The 20,925-nt window shown below is 39.6% G+C and overlaps 1 protein-coding gene across 1 annotated transcript in view; it reads left to right on the top strand.

Moving 5' to 3' along the window:
* Window positions 1-20,641, top strand: part of LOC112973170 (NADH dehydrogenase [ubiquinone] 1 alpha subcomplex subunit 10, mitochondrial-like) — a 40,131-nt gene extending 19,490 nt beyond the window's left edge. Inside the window, exons 6-8 of the mRNA XM_026080700.1 lie at window positions 5,201-5,309; window positions 11,093-11,161; window positions 20,127-20,641. Coding sequence (XP_025936485.1) covers window positions 5,201-5,309; window positions 11,093-11,161; window positions 20,127-20,195 — 247 coding nt within the window. The 3' untranslated portion in view covers window positions 20,196-20,641. The remainder of the gene's footprint in view (window positions 1-5,200; window positions 5,310-11,092; window positions 11,162-20,126) is intronic.
* Window positions 20,642-20,925: the final 284 nt, after the last annotated feature.

Genomic DNA, 20,925 nt, shown 5'->3' with positions numbered 1-20,925 from the left:
GAATGCTCTCCACATACCTCTCTTACCTCCCCAGACCCTGAGTCCGATAAAAATCATTCTGCTGGCTTTGGCAGGCCACATTTGAAATGTCTTGAGGGTTCCCATATTGCTGCGACACAGTCTCAAGCATGTTTTTATCCATGCCCTTCCCAGTAAAATCATGTGCTATTGTATACATGGATTGCAAAGTAAATATTGTTTTGGAACAAAGAACTTCAGTTTTTGTAATGTTGCCAGTGTTATATTTACTAGCAGCAGGTGGGGCAAACCTTGAAAATGGTGCATTTCAGACCCCACTGCTTACTGCATTTGACTTTTTTTGTTAGACAAGTTCATGGTTAAATCTGTTACGTCTCTGTAGCTTTTTAAGAATTTGCTGTAGCCAAACATACTTTCTATGGGCAAATCTTCTGTTTTTTTTCAGCAACCACTGATTTCAAGAAAAAAAGGATAGGTATCAACATTTGTTTTATCTTAACAAAAAAGCATTTATTTCCATTTGGAATCAATCTAGCAGTGAAATAGTGTGCCACTCATATCTGTTCAGTTTTGTTCATTAATATGCATTAGTGTGCCATATACCCTACTTAGTAAATCCTCCAATATTGTCCTTGGCAGGACATTAGAAATAGATTTTGAGGTTCTTACTGAAGGATCTTGTATGAGGAGTAACTGTTATGATAATCTCTAAGTTGGATTAACGTTTGTTTCAGGTTCTGAGAATTGTGACTGGTCCCAAATGCTTTGCTTTTACTTCTTTTTTGTTCATTTTGCTCTCATTAAATGAAACTTTGCAAAGAGGAAGCAGCAGAGTGAATGAGGGAAATTGACTCTTAAGTTCTGTTTCACAGTCTAGTTGAACGCACTTAGCAAAAGGAGGAAACATCCAGGTTTGAATGTCTGTCTTGTACTGATTTCAAATAGCAGGACTAGAGGTCGTTATAAGAGGGGTATCGGGCTTGTTTTTAAAACTTTTTTTCTCGGAGACTCCAAAATCTCAGGACCATCCATTAGAAAACTTCTGGCACTGTTAAAAAGCTCTTTCCAAGCATCCATCTTTTCTCTTGCTTTAATTTAAAGTTACTCTTTGTCATTTCCCCTTTGCAGAGCCTTTTTATAGGTTTGAAGAGTTGTTATTATATCTGCTTGGCCTTTTCTTGCAGACCTTCTGCTTTTTCTTGACATGCCCATTTTTTTTCTTGGCAGTTACTTAAAGTTAGTGGTTTTTGTTCACTAAGGGAGTGGTCATGGTTCATCTTAGACATACCATCCTTGTACTGCCTAACCAGATTGTGGAGTCTGAGTCTATCTGGCAGAAGCAGGTTTGTAAGTCATTGCCCTACCTTTGTGAAGGTCTGGAGCAAATGGGGACAGGCAGGGAAAGAGAAATGGAGGGGGCAGCTTACTGCTGTGCCTGCTGAATGAGCACAGAAGTAGAGGTCAGTACCACAGGAGGTGGACACAGGAGTCCTGATTGCCATCTCTCCCACCCAGTTTTATGTGCCTGTGGAATGAGTCAGGAGCATTTCTCCTTTCCCCCGCTCTCACAAGCACGGGCAAAACTTGAGCATTTCACACATGCACACGCTCACTTGCTCAATCACACAGGTACATACCCTACCCACTGGATGTAGGGAAGCAGACTGCAGCAGAAATTGAGGAGCTGTGACCAAGGTAATAAGGGTGTGAATAGCAAAGGAATGAATGCAACCCACTCACTCAGATTCTGACGGGTTATTACATTTCAAGTTTTAAGCTGGTTTCAAGGTGTATTAGAAAAAACTCTCAGTTTTCCAGTGGGGTCCACCTGCTATTTCTCAAGTTGCTTTCATGGATGAGTATAGAATTTAACTTGGGATGATTTTGTGTTGCTGGCTCTAAGTCTTTTAGGTCAATGAATGCTTTTAGGTACAAGTGTGGTTTTCTGTTATTGTGTATTGTTTCATTTAAATTTTTGTAATAATGCCAACATCAATTGTTGAGAAATCATGATTCGGGCTATGCAAACTGTTTTTTTTTTCTTTTTTTTGTTTGTTTGTTTTCCAAGCAGTCTGCATCCCATAACCTTCCCACCTTGCACCTTTAACAGTTACATTTGTAAGACTTTCTGACTTTCATTGTGGTAGGCATAGAAAAGTTGACAACCTAGGAACAGAAGTTTTAGAAAGAATACCTAGCTGTCGTGAGGACTGCAGTAACTTCGAGACAGCTTACAATACTTGTGTGTCATCAGGTTTTTGCTGGTTCTCTGAAAACACTGTGTATCCTTCTTGTAAACTGCCTTTAAGAGGAATAGAACTTCCTATTCTGAAAAAGAGGCAAGTGTGTGTCAGTCCTGATTCTTCGTTACCTGCTCACACAGCTTTCCTCAAACTGTGTCATAGATGCTTTTGGAGAAGAGATAAGAGCTACCCATCGCTGTAACATAATTGCAAGTCTGACTCCTTGTTCTGTGTAACAATGGGAAGGTCTCTAGCTGATTGGGTTGTGAACTGTTTTAAGGATGATAAACTAAAATCTAATATTCCTACATTACTAGGACCATGTAGTCACTTACATGTTCTCAGTTATGTTTGAAATTTCGCATACTACCCAGACTATATTCTATCTATCCATAATATTAACATAACTACTCACTATGAGTGAGCTGCTTCTAGAAAGTACAGTAAGTGCCAGAAAATAATGAATGGTGGTACTTTTATACAGGGAGAGAGAGAAAACTAAGGAAACTTATTAGGTACCTTTAAATGCTTCCTGCTGATCAGTGAATTAGTTCTGGCAAGCAAATGTGGTTTTGTTGTTGAAGACATTGTGGCAGGTGCCTTTGGATGGTGCATTTACTTCGTCTTCCAAGTGATTTCTTAATGTTAAAAGTAGAGTTGAACGCGGAGAAGGTATTTTCGGTAGTGTTAGGTTGGGTTTTTTGTTATGCAGCATTTTCTTTGGAGGCAGTGGTTTTGTGAAAGAAGTTATAAGAGCAGCAGGTTTTCTGTCTGTCACTAACTACGATAAGTTGTGCCTGGGAGTTGTCCTTTAAAATTGCCATTTAGCATTTGGCTGAGATGCCTGAAAGAATGGATTGACTGCAGACTGGTTGACAGCTGGACTCAGTTTGTGTGTGTACATGTGCCCAGATAGGTTATATCTGTGTTCTCCTACAGACTTGAAAGGTCCAGAACATCTGCTGCTATTTGGCAGAGAGCTGACTATCCCATTACTATGGGACACTGGTGTGGAAAGAAGGGATGGAGGTGTATATAAACTGATAAACTGGTGGGTGTTCCACAGCCTGTGCTGTTAGGGCTGAGCTCAACAAGGTATTTAAAAATTGCCTGCAAGTAGTCCTTTTTTAATCAATATTCTTAGCTTGTTGTCTTTCAAAGGGCTTTTCTCAGCTCTCTGCACAATGAAAATGCAGATGAAAGCTCCTTGCTTCAGTACTGATTTCAAGTTGTGTTTGGAGATGGACTGTAGTTAAGGAATGAAGAGTTGATACTTGGATGTCTGCTTTCTGGAGGAGATCTGTTTATTTTAGTTCCACTTTAATTAGCAGTGAGTGTTAGAGCTGATTCTGTCTCAGCAGAACCTTAATAGAAGAGAGCTACCACATGCAAAGGTGCTGTTCACAAAGTGTGCTGGGATTCAGAAGAAAAAACATGTGCAATGTTGGACCGCTATCTGGGGCAGGCTTTTCTATCCCTGCTCAGTTATTCCCCAGTTCTCCTCGGGTGGAAAGTTTGGGAGTGGCACATGGAAGGCCTGGTGTCAGCATGTCCTGAAAATGGCTCTTGCTGCATTGGGGAGAAAGCTAAGGAGGGCACGTTTTCCTGTCTTCCAGCATGTGAATGATGTGGGTTTCGGCAGCTAGATGAACCTCACTGGATTTGCCCTTGACTTTCTACCTCTTACAAAATAGAACCACAGAGATCTTAAGAGCATTTACAGAAATGGTGTGTCATTCCACAGATTTCCAGAGCATTAAATAAATTTATGATAGTTTCCCAAATGATTAGAAAATACTTGACTTAATATATGTGAAGACAGATAATGTAAAAGTTCGTAGGAAACATCTTTGATGTTCATCCTGATCTGGTAAATAGGCATTTATTCTTATCCTCTCCCCCCTCACCTTTACTGGATTCTTGCATTTCATTACTGTTTTGACTGTATTAGAATAATTCGCAGTGTGTGTGTCAGTATATATTAATAAACTAGTTCACTCATTGAAACTGCAGTGCTGTGAAGTAATATCCCAAGCTTTGTGCGTTAGGGAAAAATGTTAATTGCTTAAAGACGATTAACTTTTCCTTGCTCAGTGCATTTGTTTGTTTTATGCAGGTGTAGCTATTTGTAAAGAAGTGCAGTTCCCTGAAAACTGATAACACAATTGTTTGCAGAGTTCTCAAGTGTCAAATTTAGAATGCAGTGATTGTCCACTGCAAACGGATAGCTGATGTATTTTTCCCCACATACGTATAGGTGGCACTGTTGAGCTATGTATAGTGTCTGTACCCAAAAGGTGTCTTTCTAGCAGTTTCTCAGACATTACAAATTCGGGATCTTTGAAAGTGCTGTTTCCATGCAGCATGGATTTTTGCTTGGTCCTGGTATCTGCACCCCTCATAGCTAACCTGTCATAATAGCTGCCACAGCAAGGTTCCTCTAAACTAGTGCCAGGCAGGATGTTAAAGGCACTACCTTCCTCCAAATCATTTGATTTGCCTCAGTGCAAGGTACCTAGTAAGTGCTGATACATTTAGGATGGGAATTTGGGGAGGAAGATCATTACCCTGCTTTAATGCTTGTGAGGGTTCATTTGTGAAAACTGTTTGAATGGGAAGTAATTAAATGAAGGTGATTTAGTAAGATGAAGTTTGGAACCCGCTAAAAGCATTGGTTTTATCTTGCTTATATAGGAAAGCAACAAGCTAGAGCTGCCTTATACAGAAGGTTATTCCCAGCAATGATGGAGTAACTCCAGGGAGGTAAAACCTGGGGGGGAACCTTAACACACTGCAGAGTGAGGAAAAGGACTGTGTATTTATCATAATTAGAAGAGAGCCAGAATGTGTGGAAGAATTATTTAGCAGAAAAGTTGTTCTTCAGCATTTGGCCAAACTCAGGGTTAATGTTGCTCTCTTTTGGGCAGTATGTGGACTAACTATTCCTTTTTTTTTCCCCCTGTTTTCTTTCCCCTCAGTGTTCAGGACAAGGATGGAGTACTAGATCCTGCAGCCATCCCTCGCTTCATTCCAGAAATAACAATTGGAGGCACAGAGTATGATAAAATCTACTATGAATATCGATCGGTAAGTAATTCCGGAAGAGGAGCAGTTGGACAATAGCTGTACAATTGTGCCTGCAAAGGTGTATGTTCATACCTGTCCTGTGCACAGCCTGGGTGTTAATCTCATGCACATAAATGCACATTTCTAAGAGTAAGTTCTGGATTTTGCCTAGATCCCCCCCCTTTTTTGAAGTCTAGCTTCCATGTAAGAGGAATAATGAAGCAAATTGTTTGTTTTGAAAGGTGATTTTCTTTTTTGATCTTTGGATGTGGACTAAAGGATAAGTGGTTTTCATTTGTTTTTGTTTCTCCTGCCCTGATTAGTCTCTGACCTCTGAAATCTAAAATAATCCTTTGAGTCAAACAAAATTGGAAACCCATGGAGACTTCTAAAAAGAAGACTGCTTATAAAACACTTCAGGAGGGGGTGTTATTCTGAAGTAGGCTGAGGAGATATGAGCATTACATTGGTTCTCAAAAGTGTTGTTGCTTTTAATAGTGTGTTTCTGTTAGCAGGCATGCATCCAAAGCCTGTTGTGGCCCAGCACTTTCTTACACCTCATGCAGGCTCCCACACAATGTTTTAATTAGCTGCTTGCCTTTCTGGTTCTGGAGACAATGGCTTTAAATTGACTTAACCCTTAGTCCTGTCAGTTGTTATTTGGCTGGCATGGGATCCTGTCACACCATGCAGTGTTTTTCTAAGGCCCAGGTACTGTAAATTCTCATTAGAGAAATTGTGGAACTGATGTCAATTATTATTGTTTGGACAAACTGAAATAGCAAGAGATGGTATATTTTCAAGTTTTGTTGAAATCTTCTCTGCCACTGCATTTTTTCAAGCAATCACTGACGATGAAGGAATATATGTGGAAATTGTTACAAATCATGATTCGCATATCATTTTTCTGGTCCTGTTAGTGTACAGTCTGTTAGTAGAATTAAAATGTAAGGTGTAGTTTTGTGGACTTGTTTGGAAACTCTGAACTAGCAAATGCTTTCTTGAATAGTCAGTTCAGAATTTCCTGTAAATATTCAGCATATTCCTCTTCAGCTAGCTGTGCAGTGCAGACGTTCTCCAAGTTCATGCTGTTCTGCCTCATTTGAGTTATGTAAGAAAATATTCTTTCCACTTTGTAAAAGGGTCTAAAGCTAAGGGTTAAAGCAGCAGAAAGCTTGTCAATATTCCTTGAGTTTGTCTAATGGCTTTGAAAACTCCCTGGTTCATCTGAGAAATTGCTACCAGAATTCAGTGCTTCTTGATATCAGTTTAAATCTGAAACTTCAAGCTCAGACTAAGAATGTTTGGAGTCCTTCACTCCAAAAGACGTCATTGTGTGTGCAGCACATATTTCAGAATGATCTGCTGCATGGCTTGTCACCAGCATGCAACATCCATCTGTACTGACTGTGCCTTTCTTCCCGAAGATGATAGGCCTTTTTGGTTGAAATGTCACTCTGCAGTGGAGCAGGGAATTATTGAGGCTGCCTGACACACAGCAAGATGTGACCTTGGTGCTGCGTGCTGGGAACCAGGGGTATTAGTTCTGAAAACCTTTTCTTCTCTGACTGTACAACAGCACATTCCTCTTTGTGTTGGCAAGAAACTGAGAATGCCCTGGATCATAAGCAAGCTGGCTTCCAGGAAAAACTGCGACTTGCCTTGCAGACATAGTAGAGAGTTGCTTTGCTGTAGGAATCTGAATATCTGGGAAGGGAAACGGTGATCATGGGTCACTTAGTTTGGTGTCAGTTAGTTGACAGCAGAAGCCGAGCATTATCAGTGCAAAAAAACTGCATTGCCAAAATGTAATCTCCTTTCTGCAGGCATGCTTTTAGGCCCTCATTCAGGAAAATACTATGCAAAGTGCTAATGTCTTTTGGAATAAGAAGGGGTCACGTGCATTTCATGGAGGGTCCTGTTAAATTGAGACAATACTAGCTACACTGTTTTTTCTCTTTTCTGAATGTTTGAACACTTGTTACAATAAGACCTTCAGGCGTCTGATGGAGCCAGTATTCAGAAGGCATCTTTTCCAGTAGATCTGCCTGGTCTCTTCTCTTTTCTCATCTTCCTGTGAATGCAGTGACCTAGCAATTCTGTCTTTTCTCATTTCTTTTTTTTATTTGAAAGCAATCTGTTGCTGAATAGCTTCTGTTCAGCCTTTCCCTGCTTCTTGGAGTTGAGTGCCAGAGAACTATCTCCTGAAGCCGGTCATTTGTTACTGTACTATGAAACAGTGCTGTGGGAGAAGTGGTTGTCATGGGATAGGTAAGAGATTCTCTACTCATGTGGGAGATGCATGGCCCCATGCATGGTGGTCTCTGCCATTTGTGTAAAATTCCACAGGGAGGGGTCATGGCCTAAAAGTAAAATGAGTTTTCTGTCTTTAGCCTTGCTAGTCAGTGTTCACCCACAGCCCACTGGAGATGTTCAGGAGATTTAACTGCACTAAGACACTGAGCAGCCTGTGATGCCTTGCTTATTCAGTCCTGGCCTCAGGAAGGATTGTCTCAACTCAGTGTCAGTAAGTCTGTGCAGGGTTGTGCTCAGTGCAAAAGATGCTGAATTTTCCTACCTCTCATAAGCTACAAAGAAAAGAAAGCTATTAGAAAAGAAAACACAAAGGCAGCCCCACCTACCTTTTTATGTTCTGAGAATTAAATTCTTTGTGTTAAGATCTTCATTTTTCCCCCAGTTTTGTTTAGCAAATGACAGTGTGATGGCTTATATTCAGAGGTAATATAGTGTAAGACCAACCAGTGCAAGCAGAAAAAGTAGATGATCTTTTAGACACACAGGTCTTGATTGTGAGGTTGCTTGGTCTGATGAGGGAGGATTTCAGCCCCTAAAACCTTGCCTTGTCGATGTCTTATGTACAGATAGTTACAACTATACTTCTGCTCTTGCATTTGAAGGCAGATAAAGATTTTAGGCTCACATGACTTGTAATTAAAGACTTAATTATGGTATAATTACAGAACTTTAGCATTTCCATGTGGGAAATATGTGCTTTTAAAGATAGTATAATAAATGTTTACCAAATAAATTCAATGGTTTGTGTAGGGGATTTTTTTCCCGCAGCAATCCTATAACTAGTCATAAATCCTTGATCAAACAAATAGACAGCTAACTCCTGTGCTTTTCAGAGTTACGTGCAAACAATTCATGCTGCCTAATGCTGCTGTTGCCCCTGTAGTTTTCAGGCATTCTCAAATCCCAGGCAGAAGCTGTTTTTTGTTCAAATATTGCATTAGTTGCAAGCAACTGGGGAAGAAGAGGAAACACTTTCCAGAGAACAAGATTTTAGGTACATTCATCTTTCTTTAAAATCATGAGGTAGCCACATAGAGCTTTAAGTTGCTTGAAACTGCTTCTTTTGTGTGTATCCCCAAAATTTCTTCTGTAGATACTCTTTCCACTTGTGAGGAGGTGGCTTTTTCACCATAAAGTCATCTGGCTGGATTCAGCAGTTTGTTCAGGCATTCATAAACGTCTAAAGATGCTTTTCTGGCAAGGCAAGAGTAACCTTTGAGTCAGGTTCTGTAGATCACTGAAAGATAAGCGTGTTCATTCTTAAATGAAGTAACATTATTTTAGGAACTGTCAGACTAGTAAAGACTTGACTATTTTTTTTTTCTTTTTTAACAACTGCTATATCTCTGTGCTTTCTTCCAACCACACACAATTCCAGCAGATAATGCTCCAAATCCCTTGTGCTCCCTGTGAAGCTAGAGCATTTAGGCAGTTGTGTTTGCAGAGAAGAAGAAAACAAATGGTTCTGTTTAATGGAATCAGTGTACTTAAATAATGTACTTATGCACTTCCCACTCCTAAATGAGATTGGCAAGTTATGCCTGAATCTCCTAGGGAGGGTGAAATAAGAATTCTTTTACGTGCATACTCTTTTCTGCATACGTAAAAATGCAGCTGTCTGAGATTCTCATTCAAACCATCACCTATCTCTTTACCTCTGAAAACTGAGCTGGAGAGCTTTAAAATAGACTTTAGCACCTCTCCCTTCACTGTAGATAAAAGGGAAATGATCAGCATTTCTTTTACATAAATTTTATTTAAAAAAAAAATGCAAAGGGTAAATTAGTGGGCTGCTTATCACAAGGTCTGCTAGAGTCTGAAGTCCAGTACTTGCTGGTGTTCACTTTTTAGATGTGTTAGTCACTTGGGATTTCTCTGAAGTACATCTCTGAGCTAAAACTATGCAGCCTAGCCATACTCAGGTCCCTAATTGCTCCAAGAAACACTGTCGCTCTGACAAATGGAAGCAAAACCTTTAAAACTAAGTCACTTTTTTCATGCTACCAGCTCTAGCAGAAAGCATGTGTGTTACCACACTCACTGAGTTCCTGGTTTGTGTAATTCATTTCCTCTGTTTCTCCAGTGGCTAGCCTCAACATCTTTAAACAGAAGTCTGAGAGATCTTGTAGTAGGAGAGGGCTATTTTTATGTTATGTTAAACATTGCAGCCTGCATCTCATGCTCTAGGGTTTGTTTTTTGTTTTTTCCCCCCATCCTTTCTCCTGAGGATAAAAGCAAGCAGTTGGAGTATTCTCTTTTTAGTTTGGTGGGATTCTTTAAGCTTATGCGCTGGTGTGTATCCTAAAGAAAGCAAACAAATGTTGAGGCACACAGGTCCTTCTTCAGACAAGAAAGGCCTATGCACCTAGGAGTTTCTTTTGTACCAGAGCAAAGCCAGTATCAAAATCTTGTATCTTTTGTTAGCCCAATTTGTACAGTTAGAAAAAAGAAAGTCAAGGATGTGTACCTTACCCTTGAAGCAGAACGTTTGTGAGGAATTCTTTGAAGAATTTATTCCATGCTCTTGAACTACCTTCAAAGAAGCTTTCTATTGCAGCGAGTTTCAGCTCCAGTGGGTACATTTGCCTGTGTGTAAAGCTTCCTTAGATCAGTTTTAATTGTCATATTTCAATCTTAAGTGTCATTTTGCTCTTGTATTGAGATGGTGAACAACCTGCTTCTCTTCCTTTCTCTACCCACTTACTATTTTTCCCACCATCATGCATTGGCTCTTTGCTGATCATTAGACACTGGCTGTCAATCTTTTCAACTTCCATCCCTGGGTTCCTTTCTAAGCCCTTGATCATGCTCATTGTCCTCACCTAAAACATCTAATTGTGCAGTGTCCCTTTCTAAGGTAAGATAAACTTTGCACTCATGCATATTCATCATTTGAGCAAATCAGAGGCTTCTTTGGCAGTGACATTGGTTCTGTGTCCTCCATCCCCATCCCTTACACATCTAAGCATTATATTTGCATTGTCAGTATAGCTGCACACTAAGCAGAGGTTCAGATTTTTTTGCCAAACATTTATTTAACTCATCAAAAATGCAAATAAATATGCCACTGAAAGGTAGAGAGAGCTCTCTTTTTCCTTTTTGTACTGTCCTCCCTTGGTGGGAGATTATTCTTGGAATACAGTTGCTGATAACAAGGCAAAGAAAGCTTGAACCAGTAAGACCTTGCTACCTCTAAGAGAAGCAGTCCGGCTCCCTTCCTTGTGCTGACTCATAACTGTGTGCCTCTGGCAAGTCCAGTCAGCTTGCTAACATCATAGCAATTGATTTTTTTCTTCATGGACTAGTCTTAGGCCAAATTGAATGGGCTTGCTGTGGGGTTAGATGAATACTGGAGCCGCAGAAGGGAAGTAGCAGGAATATGTAGCCAGGAGTGGGATGGCTGCCTTTCAACAGCAGCTGCACCAGCACAGCTGCCTGGTCAAGCTGCATCTTCGTATCCTTCTCCTCATCTTCCTTCTCCCTTTCAGCCCAGTGATCTGAAAGAGTGTGGTTGGCAGTTCCCTGGAGTCTTGCATGTAACAGCAAATGGAGAAGAGGTAACAGGCTGGAGGGGAGAAGAGTTCCAGAGTTTTCCCCCAGGCTCTTTATTTCCACTTTCTTCCATAACCAGTTAAGGATGCAACCTTAGGGGGAAATTCTTGGAGTGTGGGATGTCTCAAGTTAGTTATATAAGTAGTTGCAGGCAAAAAGTTTTATCACAGTGAGCTGTTGAATGACAGAAAGGTAAAACAGCTCAGGAAGCAGCTGTGGGTCTATGACATTTGTCAACTATCAACCTCAAAACACCCCAAATAAGAGTATTGTAAGAACATGTGTTTCTACTGTGAAGGTTATAACTAGTCCAGTAAGGAGAACATTAAAAGAAGACTTTCTCCAGATTTGACGTGGCCTGAGACATCTAGGCAGATCTGTTTGCAAGGGGCTGATGATGGCTTACATGGTAAATGAGAGGTTAGGGAGGGCCTTTAGCCTTCCCATCTCTTTAATGAATATAGAACACTCTTGGCTTAGAAGCTAATCCCCTATTTAAAGTCTCCTGAACTACAAAGGAAATACTTTAGCTTCTGGGAAACGAGAGTCTGGGTGACAAACAAGGAGCATTTGTGTCAAAATAATGCATTGAGTTTTAACATGGTAGTAACTGTATTGTGGGGTAGTAAATGTTTTAGCTTTTGGCTCATTGCAGCAGTTACTTTTCATATATATACACACACACACGTATATATGTATGTATGTACATATGTATATATGTATGTGTAATTGCCTCAGTACATACAAGCAGAATTTGGTCAAATGGTTTTCTAGAAGCCTGTAGGTTTTCTTACAACCTAATTGAATCATGAATTGTCTTCAATGGTACTCTTGCCTTTTCCGAAGTAAGGAGATCGTTGTTAGGATATCTCTTTTTCTCCCTGTTTGTGATTGTGTCAAAGATGGCTGCTATGGTAACAAGATCTTCTGTTTCTCTCTTTTGCCATTTTTTTTTTTGTCTTGCTGAAGTTTTCATTTTTGAGAATCAAGGTTTCCTATTCTATTTCTTTTTTTAATGGAGATGTTTGACAGCTCTAATGCACTGTCTGCTCTTGGATCCAGGAAGGAATGAAAACAGACCACAATAAATTAAGAAAGACTCAATTTATTTTATCCTTTTTTTATTTTATCTCTTCAAAAATATTTTTAGCATTTTCTAAACTAACAATAAGATGTTGCCATCACATTTTGTAATTGACTAATACATACAAACATGTAGATAGCTAAATGCATGTAAGACTAAAAGAACCTGAAGAATAACTAAAACTTAGGAATGATGAAGTTGTTCCTGAAGGTTACCTGGAAAGGGATGGAAATGGGCATGTGATCTGCTTCTCTCCACTTCTTTCCCATCCTTCTCTGTTCCTGCCATTCTTCTGTGTACAGAGAGAGCATGAGAAGTTTGTACAGCACCTCTTCTGCTTTAGAAATGTGTAACTTCTCTACCCTTCTCTTTCCCTTGAAAGATTTCATGGGCAACCAGTAGGGATATCCACCCCAGATATGGGAAAAAAATAAACAGAACTTGAAAGACCTTGGGGCGATCTCAAATCTCGGTCTTGTTAGTTGCATCTGTTTTGTTTTAGACAATAAAAAATGCTGTCCCAGGCACTAGGTGCCCATGTAAAACAAAAAGACAATAAAATCCCACTGGCATTAAAATAATGCATTTCCATTGAGCCCTATGAAAGAAAACACTTTTTTGTGGGAGCGCATCCTCCCTCTCTAAAACCCTTCTCAATCCCATGCCCAGATAGGAATGTAATCCCCAAGGTAGAAGTGTATTAAATTAAAAAACTGAAAAATAGCTAGGAAGACCTTTTTTTAATGGTTAAACAAGGTGGAGAAAGAAGTCACAGGTGAACTGCTCCCTCTCCACTGTTCTGCACTGTTCTGCAAGGCTCCTGGGACAGGAGACTTTTAACAAAAACACAGAAGACCGTTTGATCTTGGTATCTTATATTGAAAAACATGCTCTAGAGCAGGAAAAGGTTTTATAAAATCTGTAAGAAGGATACTGGGATCTATTTCTCACTCTCCCTCCTGTCCTTGCTTTGTTCCAGCTCTTCAGGGGTAATATCTGCATGGATAACCAGGCATAACCATGAAATAGTGACAGCTTTAAGTGCTGAACTGTGCGAGTATGGTGGGACAATTTCAATTAGGGCTGTTAGGGATGAACTGGCATTTCTAAAACCTGCTGTTACTTTGGGTAATGTAACATAAAGAATGCTATTGTAAGAAGCTTTTTGCATTTTACCTGTCCAGTTAAAAAAGTGAGTCTACAGTTACTATAACACTTTATCCTGCTTGGATGTCGCTGCTGGCTTAGTGTCTAACTGGTGTTTCGAACATTCTCTTTGCTAAGAAAAAACAAAGTATATTTTATTCTGTCAGTATGTGGAATAGTCACTAGGGCAAGCTGGCATTGTGGAGAAAAGCTGCAACAAAATATTTAGTTAAACTGTGTTGCTTATTTATTTTTGATTGTCTTGCAAAAGCAGGAGTAGAGATATGCTTTAAATTGTTTATGGTGCTTGTAGTTGTTCAGATTACAATTCACAAATTCATTTCTACAAATCTGATTCCTGCTTAAACACAATTATGGAAATAAAAATACTTTAGCTTAATCCTCCCTCACTTCCCTTTTCAAAAGGTTTCCACTCTTTTTTCTTTTTTTCTTTTTTTTTGAATGAAGAGTAGGACAACATACATTGAACAATTTCAGCAAACTGTAATTGTTTTAACCTCAATTCAATAAAGCTTTTGAGTACTCTAGTATCAATTTGGTACTTGTTACTTGGACTATAATGGATGTTAAGTTCATTAGGAATTTTGTTTGAGTAAAGAATGGCAGAAATAGAGCTGTAAATGAACATCCATCTGTGCAACTCCTTTGAAAGCCAAACCATATACACCTTGAATGTATATGTGTTTGGAAGGAGGTATCACCTCCCTCCCCCACCTGCTTTTTTTTTTTTTCCTGTTGCTCTGGAACATAATAACCAAACATTTCCAGAATATAACTAATATATGAAGTTAGATGTTGTTAGATTCTCTTAGTTGTTGGCACATAGCTAAAAAATTAACATTGACAATAAACTTCTGGAAGTCAGGATTTCTGCAGGAAACAGCAGTAATCTTCACTAATAGCGGTGGTGGTAGGTGCTATTATTATACTTATTATGAACAGTCAGTAAAAGAATGGATTTGTATATTGATGAATGAACCCATGCTTTGCAGAGTAATGTCTCTGTTTTTAAGTGCTCTTTGATCAGCACTGCTCAAAATATTATATTTATAGATCTGGATTAGCTGTTAAGCGCAGCCGTTAGTGGAAAGTAACACAGGAATTGAAGGAAAAATAATAGTAACTCTTTTTGCTCCAGAAATGTTGGAAAACAAGACCGACTCTAAACTCTGACAGATGTAGACCTTTTCAGATAGTTAAAATTCTCCAAAGCTCTACCTATGCATGTCTGATTTGAAATTATTTTGAGGAGCTATGAAATGCAGCTGCAGTGTATAGCAAACAGGTGGCTAAAGCTGTTTGTTGCTACCCTGCAGCATATACCATTTTACAGGGCTTTTTATCATGTTTATAGTTCTGACAGACATTTCTGTGGCAGAGTTCTTAAATTAACTGATGGGATGATCTTGTTTTTATCTTTTTACCGATGTTCTCTTACAGTTGAGCAGTTCTACCTTTGCTGAGTAAAACTCATTTTATTAGTGTCATTCTGTGTGAGGTCATTTTCATAGCATACTTTTTGAGTTAGTCCTCACTGCCATCTTTAAGTTCTGTACAGTGTGACACGGCAGCCTGAGATTCGATTCTCAGTCTCATCTGTTTCCATGGAGTGGGAAAATCTGTTACTCAACAGTGTCTCTGCAGGAACTCACATTTACCTCCTGCTGCACGGACAAGGGTGACCTGTTGAGTCTGTTTAGTCAAATCTCTGTTGCTTTCTGCTTGACCAGTTCTGCTTCAATTGTAAGCTCCTGTGGGCAGAGACTTAATTCTGCCTTGCAAAGCATGTGTCTTCTAGATTGCTGCTGTGATAATGTGACTTTTCTTTCTTTTCATGGGAAAGATGGTTCAGCTTTTGTGTAATTGTCAACTGCGTTCACTGTTACTTGATATTGGAGAAATCTGTTGGTATGCTCCTTAGGTCTGTTTGGCCAATGTCAGTGAAAGACCTAAGAGGGTTTGAAGGGATTTATTTGAGCCAAGGTTTGACCCTCTATGCTTACTTCCTTTACTCCCCTGTGGAAAGATGTGTTGTGATTAATAATTAATCATGCATCATAAGATGCTTTATTATTGTTATTAGCACAGCCACTAAGCTGCATCTTTTCTTTGGTATTACTCAAGTCTGATTTAGAGTTGACAAGCATGAGCAGTCCTGTGAATGGGCAAACCACTTGCAAATGATGTGGCCTTGCTGACTTTCATTGAAATTCTGACTGTGAAACGTACTCTAATGCAGAAGTCTCATGGAAAATGCAAGTTTCTTCTGAATACTTGCCCAGTCTCCCCTTGAGACCCTCTAAACTTTTAGTGTCAGCAGTATCCTTCAGCATGGAGTTCCTTAAGCCATTATCCATGGCCTGAAGAACAAGCTCTACTTGTTTGTTTCTAACTTGCTCCTTTTGGCTTCATTTGATGGCACCTAGATCTTGTACAGGAAGAGACAGTGAACATTTAGTCCCTCTCTGTGTTCTCCCAGCTACTTGAAACTTATGTAGACCTTTGTGCTGTCTTCCTTCAATCATTTCTTTTCCAGACTGAACAGTTTACCTCTTCTGCTGCAGTACTGACAGTCTCAATGCTAGCCATTTGTTCCTCTCCCTTTCCTTGCGCTGGCTTAGTAGCCATGGGAAGAACAGGTTGGGAACTTAAGCTGGGTCAAAACCAAGGGTGAAGTTTGGGGTGCCAATTTAATTGTTTGTTGCCATCATCCTGCCATCTGTCCTGCCTCCTTAAATCTTCCCTTGTACTCCCACCACTTTGTTTGCAGCTGTCTGGTGTGTGTTTGGCTGACTGAGCTCACTGAGTCACTGAAAATTATCCCAGCCAAAAGGAGTGAATAGCTTTTCCCTGGGCAAGGGAATTGATTAAGCTTATGGAACAGTCCAGAAAGCTGCAGAGCTGGTCTGGACTGCACAGCTGGGAGATGAGAGGATTGGTACTGTAGAACCTTTCCTTTTTGTTGGCATCAAGCTGTTCAGTCCATTCAGCAACATCATGCACCAGCACTGTAATGCTTTTTATTTGGCTGTTTTAATCCAAATTGGTTCTCCAGTCAGGCTCTTCATGCAGCTGAGCAAATGCTTGTTCTGGCAGAAGGTGGGTTTGTGAGGAGGTAGAAGGCAGGCAGAGGACCACAAGAACAGGAATGACACCTCTTTGGTCAGAAAAATCACCTGTCCAAGTAGATGGAAGCAGGTCTCCTGTCTGAAAACAGGACAGAAACAGAATCTGGAGGCTTTTTCCTTTGGGGCCCAGATTCTGAGACTCATAAAACAACAGAGTTGTGAAGTATCACAGCTGTCTAAACCCTTCTTACGCTCCCCTAAAAGAAATATCCTTCTAAGCAATCTTTTGGGGAACATAGAGCGAGCAGAGATTTAGGCATGTGGCATGCTTTTATTTTTTGTGGGGGTAATGTTTTGTGCATTACGTTTTCCAATATTTTTCCAAATGCTCCATATGTGCTAAAAGAAAACTTCATCCCCTCTGGATTACACTCACCTTGTTCCAAGTTGTGCATCTCTTATGACAGTTTAGCAAATGTGAGCTTTGAAGGGCTCTTTCTCAGGAAGTCACGTCTGTTACTTGTACCTGATCTAGCTGGTGCAGAGAACATAAATTTACATGGCTCTGCTTGCTAGGTAGTATGGGATTTGCTTACAGTGCCTTTCTTTTTGAAATTTTTGGCTATTTTGAAAGCTTGCCCATAACATATCCTGAAACTCAAATGCTTTTGCCAAGGCCCACTGTGAATGATTGAGTATGGATGAATACTTATTATAAAAATTGCTTTGATGTGCTGCATGTCTTTAACCAAAGACACATGGGGAATTTGTTTTGGACAATGAATTTGGATTCTGTTGGGATTGATATTGTGTCTTTTAAAGAGGGGAGATTTACCCAGAAATGAAACTGTAAACTCCTGCATTTTCCCAGAGAGCTCCTGTTGCTTTAATAATCTAGTTATCTGGGAGTCTCTTGAAGTATCAAAGGGACAATTATGTGCTGCCTGGAGAAGACCAGGGAAAGCTGTTTTTGTCCTAGAATTAATGGATACAGGCTGGTCACAGCAGGTTTGATGTCTTCCCTAGTCCACTGCTGTAAATTTATATGGAAGAGAGAGTGTAATCATTTATTTCCATCTCACATCTCCTCTTTGCTCAGCAGGAGTAATTCTTAACAGGACTGCATGATTTCTTCTGATATTTAGATAAGACATTAAAGACAACTTTAAATGAAAAACCTTAGAAAAACTGATCAAGAATGACTTGTAATGGCTTCTGACAAGRTGGGATGGTGCATGTGTTATGAAAGAGGTAGAAGTCTTCTGTTGGCTTGATATTTTATGGAAAGAAATGTCTTATTTTCTGATCTTAATTAAAAGAAAAAACAGGCTTCATCCTAGAGTAAATAGCTATTTCTGTGGCCTAAGTATAGATTACATCAAGACTTGGTCATGCTTCTTTTCATTGAGGCAGCTCTCTTAAACAGGATGCTTTCACAGTTTTTTGAAAAGACTAGTTTGGGGTCCTGTGTGGGGCAAGCGTTTCTCTCTATGCAGATGCGTAGATGATCTGAGTTTAATTATTTGTAATACTTTTAATTATTTGTAATAATTTGTCAGCTGATGGCTTATTTTTAAAAGAAGAGTTTTATAATAGCATCTTTGCTTACCTCAGACTTTCTCACAAAGTTCATTTGCTTTTTTGATGGTGGTTTGCTTTTTGATGCCAGTGTTATATCTCAAAGATAGATGTTGTCTTTTTGTCTCATTTGCTTATACAGATAAGAACCAGGATGTTTTGTGAGACAGGACCCTAAACATTTCTGGCATTTTAGGTCATTGTCAGTACTTTCTGAAGAGGAAAAGATTGAAATGCATCTACATCTGTTTCCTCCTTAAGATCACTCAGTTTAGAATAATTATCAAAGTATCTATTTTATGTCCTGATTCTGTAGCTTGGGGGTTTTGTTCGCGTGGCTTTGTTATCCAGTGGGTGCAGAATGTGGTTTATGTTTATTCAGGCTGAGACTGCATTGAAAATTTGTGTTGCTTTTGTAAAACAAGTTGGTAAGATGATTTTGATGACAGCATTGTTGGCAAACTTGTGGTGAGACAGTCTTCTGTCACGTAAGAGTGCTTTTGCTGACCTGATATAGCCTCTTTCTCCTGGAGGAACACTTTCTTAGCCTGCAGAGAGAGGATGTAAGCTGTGTAAGGAGGGTTTGCTATTTTAACCGTCCTGACAGGCTTTTTCTTGTAGTCCTCCATGCTGTGTCTGCAATCCTTTAAAGTGGCTGCTACTTAACCTGCCTTTCCTCAAATCTTTAAAGATAGAATGGCTTCGCAATTGAATGTTTGTGGCTATAATGCAACCTGGAGTGCTTTTTGTGGGATTGCTGCACACAGCAGCAGGCTGAGAGGGCCAGGCTTGACTTTCTGTTTCTATGCATGACTGCGAGGCTATGCACATCCCTTTCCTTCTGAACTCTCCTGCAGGACTTTGGTTGTGAGATATCTGTGAAGCTGGCTGCCTAGATGAACTACCAAAAAAGGGATCACGTGCTTTAGTCTTTTTGCTTTCCCTGTCTGGTGAGCATGCAGACCCTTCAGCTTTTCTAATATAGCTACTATCCCTCTTCTAGTGCTCCAGTCCATCCATCCTTTCCCTCTGCAGCCTGTTCCTTGGTTTCCTAGACTTGAACTGTTCCTTGCATGGTGGTCTTGTGTTTCCAGGGAGACGTGTCTGTTTAAACCAGCCCTAACTCTGAGACCCTGTCGGAAGGTTCTTGCTGGAAAGGCCTCCTTGCAGAGGTTCCTAGTCCTGCGCTGCCCTGAGCATGTCAATACTTAACAAACTGCCAGTCTGCATCATAAGAATTGGAACTTCCTGTAGCATCACAGTGTTTCCCTGAGCCCTGGTTTGGGGACCACTAATCCAGAAAGGTCAGTCAGGCTAGCCACCATGTCTGTGAGCTGCTTAGGCAGAGGTTAACTCACTGGAGCATTAAGGGTCTGCGCAGAAGAATTACTGCTTAAAAGGTCAGTGAGGTTCAGAGGTAGCAAGTGAAGGCTCGCTCTCAGGTTAACTATGAAATTTGGGTAGGGGGGTTGAGGAATTTTGTTTTCTGCAGCAAATAGTGGTTTCTGGCTTTGCTTATGAAGACAGACAGATATTGCTTTCTGCTTTAATGAAGTTAAGTTCAGCTCTTGAAAGCTAAATATGCAATTTCACTTAAATGGTTTAATGTAATAATTAACTCAATATTTCATGCATGAAATATTTCATGTGTTTAATAATGTGTGCCTATTTTGGCATGAGATTCTACTGGCTGATTCCATTCCTCTACTACATGCTATGGTTAAATCTCTTAGGGGGTATCTCTAACTAAAAGGAGGAACAAGGGAATATAAGAGAAGGAGTGGGTGAATCCAAATGTAATATGCTGTTGTGTTGGTGATATTGGCCTAGTATTTAAATAGTTTTTAAATAGTATAGTATAGTATGTTTTGCAGGTTTTCCCACCAGCTGCGCAGTTCAAGTTTTTTTCAAAGGGGACTGAATTTTCTATAAATGCTAATCTTTATTCTGCAAAAAATCCAATGTTTCAGATTGGACTCTCTCGAATACCACTAGTTACTTTATAGAGAATCTAAAAGTTCAGTAAACAGTGAAAAGAAAAACGTTTCTGACTGAACTTTCTGCTTTCTCTAGCTTCCTGGTCGCAATTTTAGGAAAGGCTACAATGCTGATGTTGGTGACAAGTGGATCTGGCTGAAATGAAATCTGCCTCGCTTTGAAGCCCTAACAGTGATCGACCACAGAACTTGAGTGAAGAAGAAGCCGAGTTCAGTGTGCCTGCTCTGCATCAATTCTGTGTAGCACGGAAAAAATGCTGGGTAATTCATTTTCCAGCTACAGAATAAAAGAATAGACTCAAAGAAAGCAAATCTCTTTATTCTAGTTTATTCCTCCCTGATGAATTCAGGGTGCTCTTTCTTTGAATGTTAGGTAGTGTATGTATAATAGGTGATCTGGTATTGCAGGGGCAGACTTAATATCAATACTGAACTTTCTCTTCATCAAGATTGTGACATATAATATTATACCATATTTTTGCTGTTCTGTTAAATCAAGTATCCTCCTGGCTCTCTCAAAGTTAATTTCTTGCTTTGCGATGCATGGTGTTTTCTTAGTTTCATTAAAAGAATGCACCTGCTTAAAAAAGATCTATTTGCTTGTTCTCAAAGTCTCTTAGTGGACATCAGCATCAAAGCAAGCAAGCATAAAGAAAAGTTTATTGACAGAAGGAAATAAGTGTGAGCTCTATTTAAACAGCAAAATATCTGTGCTTTAAAGTAAAAATTTCATAATAATTGCCAGCAGTTGTACTCATAATTTCTTCCTCTGAAAGGAAGCCATAAATCACAGTATTTGTTGGGCATAAAAGACAAAGTAAAAGTAATTATTACTTTTGCAAGTCCCTGAAAATCCAAGTTAGAGTGCTTTTTAA

The sequence above is a fragment of the Apteryx rowi genome, unplaced genomic scaffold (assembly GCF_003343035.1).
Source record: "Apteryx rowi isolate R43461 unplaced genomic scaffold, aptRow1 scaffold_1155, whole genome shotgun sequence".
NCBI classification, from domain to species: Eukaryota; Metazoa; Chordata; class Aves; order Apterygiformes; family Apterygidae; genus Apteryx; species Apteryx rowi.
Note: the sequence above shows the minus strand (reverse complement) of the source record. Positions and strands in the feature narration are given on the sequence as shown.